Source organism: Suricata suricatta, chromosome 11, assembly GCF_006229205.1.
Source record: "Suricata suricatta isolate VVHF042 chromosome 11, meerkat_22Aug2017_6uvM2_HiC, whole genome shotgun sequence".
Lineage (NCBI taxonomy): Eukaryota > Metazoa > Chordata > Mammalia > Carnivora > Herpestidae > Suricata > Suricata suricatta.
The window spans coordinates 97,500,322-97,511,834 of NC_043710.1; the positions used below are offsets into that span (position 1 = coordinate 97,500,322).

At 41.0% G+C, this 11,513-nt stretch overlaps 1 protein-coding gene across 2 annotated transcripts in view; it reads right to left on the reverse strand.

The window, feature by feature from the left end:
- CEP126 (centrosomal protein 126) overlaps nucleotides 1–11,513 on the reverse strand; it is a 107,863-nt gene that overhangs the window by 27,026 nt on the left and 69,324 nt on the right. The window contains exons 7-9 of one of the 2 annotated variants that reach the window (XM_029914654.1): nucleotides 5,215–5,327; nucleotides 2,523–2,598; nucleotides 621–830 (exon numbers count right to left, since the gene is read on the reverse strand). In XM_029914654.1, coding sequence (XP_029770514.1) covers nucleotides 621–830; nucleotides 2,523–2,598; nucleotides 5,215–5,327 — 399 coding nt within the window. The remainder of the gene's footprint in view (nucleotides 1–620; nucleotides 831–2,522; nucleotides 2,599–5,214; nucleotides 5,328–11,513) is intronic. The other variant, XM_029914655.1, reaches the window with a different exon arrangement.

The window sequence follows — 11,513 nt, forward strand, 5'->3', positions numbered from 1 at the left end:
TGTCTGTCTGTCTGTAGGGTGTAGCTCTTTGGGAGACCCAACTTTATGGGCGGGGGAAGGATCTTCTGTGAGACTACCCATCTTGAGCGGGCCCTGGGATTTGTCTCCTGTTTCTGTGAGGCCACGAAAGGCAAAGCTCCCCTTCACTGTGTAACCCGCACAGTCTCATCAAGATGACAGCTAGCTGCAGCATTCTCCTTACCTTTCTGGGTTCTTATCTATATTCAGTTCCTGGTCTTAAGAATTCCTTATGTTGTTACCGGCTTAGTGTTATATTTAAGACTTTTTAAAGTACTTAATCCAGAAGTGATGCTTGTTTTTGATAGGTGGTGAGTACAGACACGTAGCCTGGCCCAGCGCTGACATGGGAGTGTATCCATATGTTCCTGACAGATGGATAAGCCAGAGAAACTGGCATCATCACAGATGGCATGGCTGTCGTATTACTTGAAATAGTAGGGTATACTCAAGTATATTTTTAATTGTTATATACTTGATTTAATTAGCTAATAATCTAGATACATTTTGTATTTTTATTTCTAATTATTAAAATTAATTTTAAATTCCAATCTAAGTATGAAGTGTAACACTTCTCACAAAAGGTGGTCTTCCACACTTACAGTACAGCCTCTCATTGAGACGACTGAGGGACTGTAGAATCTTCTGTTCATCAGCTGACAGAGCACAGATGTTGAACGGCAGCGTCTTATTTGAAGCCAGCTTCGGTTTCTGTAGCGGCTTGCTATTTATGACAGTGAGAATTTCATCCTCAGGCACTGAAGCTTTCACTAGCTTTTCAGCCATCAAAAAATCAGAAGTACTATCTGAAACTACAAAACTTTACATTAATTACTCTTAGATCCTTTTTTAAAATAATATTTATTTATTTTTGAGAGGTAGAGACAAGAATGAGAGCAGGGGAGGGGCAGAGAGAGGGAGACACAGAATCTGAAGCAGGCTCCAGGCTCTGGGATGTCAGCACAGAGCCTGACGCAGGGCTCGAACTCACAAAATGTGAGTCATGACCGGAGCTGAAGTTAGACGCTTAACTGACTGAGCCACCCAGGTGCCCCTCTTCGATCCTTTTTGGTCTGTGGGATCTTCTCTTATACCTACTTAACGGACATGTGCCTGTATGTTTTCACTTCACAAATATAAACTCTCTACATCTTCTGTTACTTTGCATTTTATTTATGAGGATTATTTGTATCTAGCATGTTCCCATCCCTAATTAAAACACAGAAAATCAAAGTGATGGCAGTGAGGCAATAAACATTTCTGACGTATTATCTGAGCTAAAGGAAAAATGCATCAAGTTTACATTATGATTATTTTTGTGTTTTTTCGTTAGAGACAATGAGGTAGACTGTCTTTCTTTTTCAACAAAGAAAGTGAGCTAATGAGCTGAACTGAACTGACAGCTTAGAAACACATAGAACTTAATTTATCAGAGAAACATCAGAGTCTTGAGAGAAGGGAAAGATAACTCAATAAATTAGTTTGTTGCTTATAAAAGAATCAATTTGCAGTTTTCTATTACATCATATGTTTAAACAAAAATGAAATTAAAGAATTTAATTTAATGAATCACACCATTAAAGCAATCTGGAGGAGAAAGAAATAAACATTTTTGAATCTCTGTATGGGAAAGATTCTTTGATCTTAAAAGTAATGGAGAAATCTCTAAAAAGGACTAATAACATGTTTATTTAAAGGCCAGGCTTCCCTTATAGGCTTTAAATTTTTGAAGGGCAAGACTTTTATTTGTTTTGTTCATTACCATGTATCCAATCTTTACTTGTATACAGGAAATTAGCTGTCATTTGTTGAATGAAAAAAGAAAAAGGAAGACTTCTATAGGTAAAGATTTAACTGGAATAAAATGCAAATAATGAAGTAGTAAAAACATCTGCAACTAACATGAAGAACAGAACCCTTCATATTTAAGGAACTTGCAGAAATCAGCAAGGAGATAACCTGAGCTCTGGTACCTACAGGAAACAAGAGTATGAAGGACCAATTCACCAAAAGGTATTATTTATAAAAGGTACACAAATCAAAACTAGTAAAACACAATTTCTGTGCCTATCATGTAAGCAAATCATAGAAATAATTCTACTTCAAGTTGGCTCATACTCCAGAAAAATTTTAAATGATATTTCTCAGGAAAATATTTAGGGATATACATGTAGAGCTATAACAAGGCTTATTCCCTCTGGTCCAGTATTCATTTCACACAAAGTTTCACTCAAGTATTTATTGGATGTCAATGACATAGAATTTTAATTCTGGGAATCTCTACCTTATGGAAATGGTTGAAAAGTGAGGAAAAGGCTTCATGTACAAAGGTATCCAATACATTATTATTTAGAATAAAAAACCTGGCAACAGCCTGAACGTGCAGGGCAGGGGTGCTCAGACCCCACGTGGCGGTTCCTCTATCATGTATGTTCGGCCTGGGGAAAATACACAGAACATGAAATCACGGGAACAAAGCTCAGAAATTTTCAACTGCAACATACCTTCTTGAGCCTCAGAAGCACACCGTGTTGTTTGTTTTGGCTCCCTTGAACTTAGCTGGATACTCTGTCCAAAATTCTATAAAAATATAACATGACATCAGAACATAATTCCATACTTAAAAATTCATTATTATACATTAAAAAAACCCACATTCTCTATATTTTTGGTTATCACTGCTCATGTAACCTGTGGTTTTTTTTGTTTTGTTTTGAGCAGAAATCAGTAATTACTGGGGGATACTGGGGTGGCTCAGTTGGTTAAGTGTCCTACTTCGGCTCAGGTCATCATCTCCGGTTTCTGGGTTCGAGCCCCACGTTGGGCTCTGTGCTGACAGTGCAGTGCCTGGAGCCTGCTTTAGATTCTGTCTCCCTCTCTGTCCCTCCTCTGCTCATGCTCTTTCTCTCTTTCTCTCAAGGAAAAATAAAAATTAAAAATAATAATTACTCAAGGCCTTTCTACGGTACCTGAATATTAAAAAAATACTTTATGTCAACTTTGGAACATTTTCAGGTTGTGTTGTCCTGGATGCTTGGAAGGGGAAGTTAGGTGCTACCTAAAGAATAGCTAACACTTCCCTGAGGCTTTTAAGCTCCTCTGTTTGTCCTTGCAAGGGCGCGGAGCCCGCAGGTGACTGATGCAGGGACAGGTGTTTGGCTTGGGGCTTGCGACTGCCTGCCGAGCAGGACTCTCGCAGCACTGGGCACTGGCTCACCGCTCCGCTCTCCCCAGGGTCACGGCTCCCTGGCCCAGAAGGACCCCTACTGCCCGGCGGCAGGCAGGGGACGCTTCTCACACACGACAGGGCCTGGCTGCCCCCCAAACCCGGCCTGTGCTCCTCCGGATCCAGAGAGCTGCTGGCGCAGGCTTGCGCAGAGCCCTCCTTCCGTGGCCTTCACGGCCTTCCCTGGCCTCCACCGCAGACGGGAGGCTCCCAGGACTGACCAGGTCCTGGCACAAAGTGGCAGCTCTGCCTTTTCTAGCTTTCACTGGTCTATTTCGGGTGCTTTCCACGTGGACGTGGTGGGCTGGGCAGGTCCAGTATGAGAAAGCACATTCCCCCACACATGGTGACTGGTGGGGGTGGGGGCAGGGGGCCTGCTGCAGTGACGGAACCCCTAAGTAGGCTCTTCAGTTACAAAGCAAAACAAACACCTCCAAGATCAAAACAAATCAATAGGAATGAAAAAATTAAACGTCAAAACTTGACCTTGATTCAGGAACAAGGAACAAGACCTATTCTAATGCTAAGACTCTGGAAGGTGTTTAAACAGCACTGTTAGTGGAAGATGTGTGTGAAGGTGGGGGTGAGGCTTCTAGAAAGAAAAGCAAAAATAGACTCTAGAAACAGTAAAACCAAGTGCAAAGGGAGAACACACAGGACAGAATAAGACCCAGAAAAATAAAAAGAATTTAGAGATGGCACAAATCACGAGCACTTAGAACTTAACTTTTTTTTTTTTTGGTTAAAACAACTATATATTGCTTTAGAATTTAAAATATATTAACAAATATTAAGAAAAAAATTGGTCACCTGACAGATTTTGCGATGTCTGATGTGAACAATGTGGAGGTTAAAAAGGAAAGACTCAGGAGGCATTACCGTACTTGTAATCCGGAGGGATGTCTGTGAGGGAGCACCGTGTTACGGGGCAGTAAGACTGTATCGGGAGCCGGGCAGCTTCACTTACATGATACACAGAACTGCATGACTTTTGTCTTGTCATTAAGAATATTTCCTGGTTGATTTTCTTTATGTCAAAAATCTTATCCATATAAAAAATTAATAGTTCTTATACAAATAATAGAATCCTCAATTCATAACTCAGATATAAATTCTTTTTTTTTAAATTTTTTTTGTTTTATTTATTTTTGATACAGAGAGAGACAGAGCATGAGAGGGGGAGGGGCAGAGAGAGAAGGGGACACAGAACTGGAAGCAGGCTCCAGGCTCTGAGCTAGCTGTCAGCACAGAGCCTGACGCGGGGCCTGAACCCACGAACATGAGATCTGATCTGAGCCGAAGCCGGAGGCTTAACCGACTGAGCCACCCAGGTGCCCCAGATATAAATTCTTTATAAGGCAATCTATTCCAGTTCTGTTAAAAAATCAGAAGTGCTATTTAAAGTAGAAATTCCAAGTGAAATGCTATTTACTCATCCATCTAGATGTTTTAATATTTTAAATTCAATCCTTGGATCAGATCTCTAGACCTCTGTTTACTTTGCTCTCACAGAATTACCTTCAATAAAATTTAATTAATTTAAAATTACTATTAAGCTTTTGACTTTCATTGAAGATATCTATCTCAAACAGCCATATGAAACTCCTTATTCATTCATTGTTAACTGTTAATAGGAATAGATCTGTTATGAACTCACTGTGCCCTACAGAAGACCTCAGTGGGAAGTGTCTTTTAATATACTGTACCTCCAACAGCATCATTATCAGTAACCCCTGAGAAATGTACACTTTATCCTATTTTCCTTTTGCCATGTCTTCCAAGAAGCTCAGATCATTTGAACACATGAAACTAGATTAGTCTTTATGATTAACATATTTACTTCCTCTCCCCAGGGCTCTAATTTACTTTTTTTCTTTTTTAATGTATATTTTAAAACTTTGTTGTGAATAATATGTTTGTATTCCAGGTGTATTCTAGAGAATAGGGATTTTTACCAATACCGTACTCACATTCATTCGCTCATTGTATTTCTGTCCCACAGATCCAGAGTTTTGTCTTTTCTGTGCTAAAAGACGTCTCTGCTTATTTTCAACAATTCGTTTTCTTCTTACAACAGCAGAATCTTAAAACAAATACCAGCGCAAAATGTCAAAAGTAATTTACGAGTACAGAGTATATACTCACAAATGTCCGAGTTACCTTCAAACATCACAGAAAACCCCAAGTTTCACTCATGCAATCAGAAAACTCTTACTGAGCTTCTGTTATATGTACAATGCAGGGCACAGTTACAATAATGTACTGAACAAAATCTCTGCTTCTGAGGAGTTTATAGCTTAGACCAATGACTCAGAAGTGTGGTGCTGGAATGCCAGGGGGATATGCAAAGCAGATCATTGCTGTGCAGGAAGAATCTTCTAGAATTTCAATGTATGTATGTATGTATGTATGTATGTATATATTTAAGATTATTTATTTTTGAAAGAGAGAGAACGCAAGCAGGGGAGGGGTAGAGAGAGAGGGATTCTGCTTAGGATTCTCTCTCTCTCCCTTTCTGTCTCTCTCTCCCTCTCCTTCTCCTCTTCCCTACTTGCACTTACTCTCTCTCAAATAAAAATGAAAATGAAAATAATATAAAATAAAAATATTTTAAATAAAAATTTTCTTGGCCACATGCTGTATCAAGAATTTTTCTCTTGCTTTAGCCTGTCTGTAAATCTCTTGGAGTCAAGATCTGTCCACACTTTTGTACTTTGTTGATTTGTAGCATAATTATTTGTTTTTGAGCTTTATTATTCTTTGTGCAGATGTTCAGTTTTGTGGATTGTAAATTAGTGATCCCAGGGACAGATACAGTATATGCTTAAAACTATTTATGATTGTTCTATTCACATACATGCAGTTAAATACTACATGATAATTAATATAATAGCTGAGGACATTGAGATATTTGCAAAAAAAAATAGAGTTTGCACTGGCATCTCTGGCCAAATTTCTAGTCTCTTATGAAAATTCTAGGTATGATAATTTTACCACCAAAACTCAAAGCTAAGCTTTAATTATTATATATTTAAAATATATAGTATTCTTAGGTATAAACACAGAATGATAGCTTTGGAAGAGATCTTGGAAATCCACAGGCCAACCTTTCGCTCAGATTTGACTTTCTCGCGGGAAGACGGTGTGTTAATGGCTTAGTGACGGCGAGCCCCCGCTGTCCCCGCCCCCTTGCAGTGGTGGTGGTTTTAGCTCGCACTTTTCCTTACACTGAGCTGAAAACATCCTTGTAAATTTTACCCTTCACTTAGTTCTGTTTTCTCTTTCTTTCATATAATCACCTTCAATATTTGTACACAGCTACAATGTGTCTAAAGCTCGTGTTCTTTTATTGGTCTTCAGACACAACCCCTCCTTCCAGAGGGGTCACCCCACTTTGTTTATATAGCCACTGAAATATACAGAAAAGAAACGAAATAATGTAGAGTGCAGCAGTACTTCCAAAGATTGGTTTACTATTGCCTCAAATTATATTACATTTTAAATCTCTATAGCAAACTGTTGTTGGGGAGGGGATTTTTTTCTCTTCTTTAATGAACAATGTCAAGACAGAGATCTTTTTCTTGGAACTGTAAAAAAAAAAAATCTCTTAAAAACTAATTATATACAAACAAGCCACAAAGGAAAAGACCACAAGTACGAATCACAAGCTGGCAGAAAACTGGTGCCATGCGTACAATGACACAGAACCCTGGAGCGAATGCAGAGCCTATCACTACGGGAAACCCCAGGAGCGCGTCTCTCTCAGAAGAAGAAAGGCAGATGGCACTCAAACACAGGACAGCGCTCCTGTCATTCGTAACCAAGGCAATGTGAGTTGTTCTAAGTAGACATTCTGTCTCACCCACAAGACTGAAAACAGTAATAAGTCTGTTCGTCAGTTTTGATGAACATAGGAAAAAAAGATGACTTTAATATATAGCTCCAGAAAATAATCTGGCAAGTAAAGTTAAAAATACACATAACCTATGAACCAGCCACATGTGTACCAGCAGACATACCAAACTATTCCCAGAAGTGAAGCATTGCTGATTCAAGCAACAAACTGCAAGCAATCCCAAAGCCCAAGGACAGAAGAATGAAGAATGAGAAATCTTTGTACATTCATATAATGACATGTAAGACAGTAATGAACATGAATGAAGTGTAGATAAACTAATAATAATGAATCTAAAAAATAAAACTGAAAAAAGCAAATCACAGAATACAGATGAAATGGCTTCATTTATATAAATTACAGAACTGGGCAAAATTCAGTATGTTGAGATAAATTTATATGTGGTAAAATGATAAAGAAAAGCATGGAATGGGGGTGCCTGGGTGGCTCAGTCGGTTCAGCGTCTGATCATCATCAGGTCTTCAGGTCATGATCTCTCCATTCATGAGTTTGAGGGCCGCATCGGGCTCTGTTGCTGACAGCTCAGAGCCTGGAGCCTGATTCAGATTCTGTGTCTCCTTTTCTACCTGCCCCTTCCCCGCTCACACTCCGTCTCGCTCAAAAATAAACAAACATAAAAAATTAACACCATCCTATATGGTGGTCTCATCTGTAAGAGGAAGGAGACACGGCTGGGGAGGGGTATATGGGATCTCAGCAACACCAGTATGGTTCTGTTTCTAAAACTGGGTAGTGGGTACAGAATTCTTCTTTTATTATTAGTCTTTACTTTGTTCCTCTATATATTTCTTTTTTATACATTTCTTTTCTAAGACATATTTCACAGTAAAAAACTTTAAAAAGTAAATTGCAAAACCACAACTTTACACTTATCTCTGCTAAGCTCAACTTTATTACTTTTATCATTTGTTAGAAAAGGTGACTTGAAACTTAACTCCATCCTCTATTGTATTAATGACTTCCTTTGTTACTCTATGCCTTCTACAAATTGTATAGATCAATGTACTTTAAAAATAACGTACCATGGCACCTGGGTGGCTGAGTTGATTGGGTCTCTGACTTTGGCTCAGGTCACGATCTCACGGTTCATGGGTTTGAAACCCATGTTGAGCTCTGTGCTGACAGCTCAGAGCCTGAAGCCTGCTTTGGATTCTGTGTCTCCCTCTGGCTCTGCCCCTCCCCCCTCTCCAAAATAAATAAACTTTAAAAAACTTTTAAAAATGTGTATTACTGAAAAATCTGTGGGCATTTAGTTCTAAAAAGTTAGGTAAATTAATTTCTATTTTCTGAGACTTCTGGGAAAGGTGGCAGAGCAGGAGGACCCGAGGCTCAACCTTGCTAGTCCCCCGGATACAACTAGAGAATGTCCACATCAGCATCAATAACTCAGAAAATGACCTGAAGACAGGAGGGAGTCTCTCCATAGCTGAACGCTGAGAAGCGGCGACATGGAGGAGGGCAAGAAGGGCAGAGATACCATCGGGAGCTGAATGGGACAGCGAGGTGTCCCTGGGAGGGAGGGACTCATGGGCTTAAGGGGGAGAGAAACAGACACGTACCGGGGACCCCGCATGTGGAAGATAACTCCCCATATTGTTGGGCTTTGAAAACCTGAGGGGCCAAATTTGTGAGTTCTTACAATGAGTGGGCTCTGGGAACTGGAAAGGTGAGAGGAAACGGAGTCCCCACCCTTAAAGAGACAGCAGAGGTAGCAATTTGAAAAACACCTGGGGCACACAGGCTAGAGATTGGTTTACTCGTCTCAGGGCACGGTGCTAAGGGGATCACTGGGGGGTTCCTCCAGAAACAAAGTAGTGGGCAGGTGCCATTCCCTCCCTGCCTCCCCCAGTATAAACACACAGCCACCTGCAGGAACCAGCACAGGGCCAACACCACCTAACTTGCTCACATAGTGCCCTGCGCCCTGCCCACTGTGGACCCGTCTCCTCCAGCCAGGCCTTGGCTCCAGATCTCCTCCCTCAGCAGACTCTGCAAAACTTCCTAGCATCCCATGTCCTGGCCTGTGCACTTCTGCGGGTCCAGTCCCTCCAGCCTGGGTCCCCTCTCACAGAGGAGTGGTGCACACCTAGCTAACCTGGCCTGCCCTGCCTTCATGTTCTCCTGCGGTCAGCCTCTGCAGTAGATGAGCTCTTGGCCAGAGCTCCTCCCAACTGGGGCCAGAAGCCTGGAAGTGTGCAAGCAGCCCTGACAAGGGCCAGTGCCACTCCAAAGTGAGTCCTGCCCCAGGGGGAGAAGACAGACGCACACACCAGTCCCATTCGACCCTGGCAGTGGCCTGGGGGCAGACCTCTGGTCTGACTGCAGGCCCCGCTCACCAAGAAAGCTTCTTAGGGAACAACACAGAGAAAGTTTGGTGCTACTGCAGCTCTGACAAACACCTGCTCTGACTCAACTCACACCCAAGGTGGCCCCAGATGGGCCCACAAACACCCAGGGAAAAAACCCTGCCCACAACAGGCAGATGACTGGACTGATGGCAAAGTGGCTCAGTCATGATCTCAAAGATGATGGTCAACGGTGAGCTTGGTCTGTTGCTGCTGTCCTGGGGGTCTGCAGCACTGACTACTTAACACTGAGCACTCTCTGTGCAGAGAGCCTGCTTCAGATTCTTTCTCTCTCCCTCTCCCTCCCCAACTTGCACACGTGTCCACTTTCTCTCAAAACAAATACACATTTAAAAAGAAAATGCTTTCATTCAATATATACATTCTCAATTTACTAATGAGCAGTTCAAATATATCTTATGGTAAAAATTTCCGGAATTCAAATTCAGAACACTGAACACAAAATCTGATTGGACTGACCATGAGCACCCTTTCTGTGAGTTCCAGCCCTGCGTCAGGCTCTGTGCTGACAGCTAGCTCAGAGCTTGGAGCCTGCTTCAGATTCTGTGTCTCCCCCCCTCTCTCTGCCCCTCCTCCACTCATGGTCTATGTCTCTCCCTCTCAAAAATAAATACACATTTAAAAAAAGAAAAAGAGTATACTTAATATGATTAACACTGAGTAATGTATGGAATGGCTGAACCACTATATAGGACATTTGAAACTAACATTGCACTATAGGTTAACTATACTGGAATTTAAATTAAAAATACAATAAAAATTAATTTTTGCTTTTCCAGGTTCATTGACATGCTGTTGATATATGAATTAAGTAAGTTAAGGTATACAATTTGACGGTTAGGGACACACATATATTGCAAAATTATTACCACAATATAGTTAGTTAAAAGTTCCATTGTTATTTTTTAAAGGCATTTTTTTAAGTTTAATTTTTATTTTTGGAGAGAGAGAGAGAGGCAGAGACAGGAGAGAAGCCAAGCAGGCTCTATGCTGTCAGCGCAGAGCCCCATGCATGGCTTGAACCCATGAATCATGAGGTCATGACCTGAGCCAAAATCAAGAGTCGGATTCTTAACCAACTGAGCCACCCAGGTGTCCTGTCCGTTGTTTGTTTTGTTTTGTTTTTGTTTGTTTGTTTTGTTTTTTTTTTTTAGACAAGTAATAGGTCAGTAGTTAAGAGCACAGATGCTAGAGACAGAATACCTGCATTTTAATCCTGGCTCTGCCATTTAGCCTAGCAATGTCCCTTACACAAGCTATAGTCTTCTGTCTCCATTTCCTCTTCTATAAAGTGGGAGTTGTATTATTTACCTCAAAGAGTTACTGGGAGAATTAAATTTGTTTCCATATGTAAAGTGCTTGGAATAGTGACTGCCACACTATCTAATTCTTACCTGGAATAATTTGCTTCAGGGTCTCTGATCTCATGAAAACGAGATAAGGTAAGAACACTAGGGCTCTAATACAAAATCCTGGCTCTCACAGTAAAGTCAGCTATTGAAAATAAAGCCTTAAGAAAATTGTAAGAGAAAATACATTTACGGTCCTGTGCCACAGACACTAAGTGGGCCCGTGCAGTTCAAATCTGCTTTGTTCAAGGTCAACTGAATTTAACTTTAGCAGATATGAGAGATTCTAGGTGTGTCACACCTTTACCAACACTTAGTATTGGATCTTATTTTTTTGTGTGTGGGGAAGATCACAAGTGAAGGAGGGGCAAAGAGAGGAGGACAGAGGATCTGAAGCAGGCTCTTTGCTGACAAGCTGATAGCAGCGAGCCTGATGTGGGGCTCGAACTCACGAACCGTGATATCACAACCTGAGCTGAAGTCAGGTGCTCAACCTACTGAGCCAACCAGGTGCCCCAGAAATGATCTTTTTAATTTCAGCCATGCTGCTGTATGTAGTTGTATCTAATTGTTTTAATGTGAATTTTCCTGAGGACTGAGCCTGAGATTTTGCCATGTTTAGTGACTTTTTGGCTATC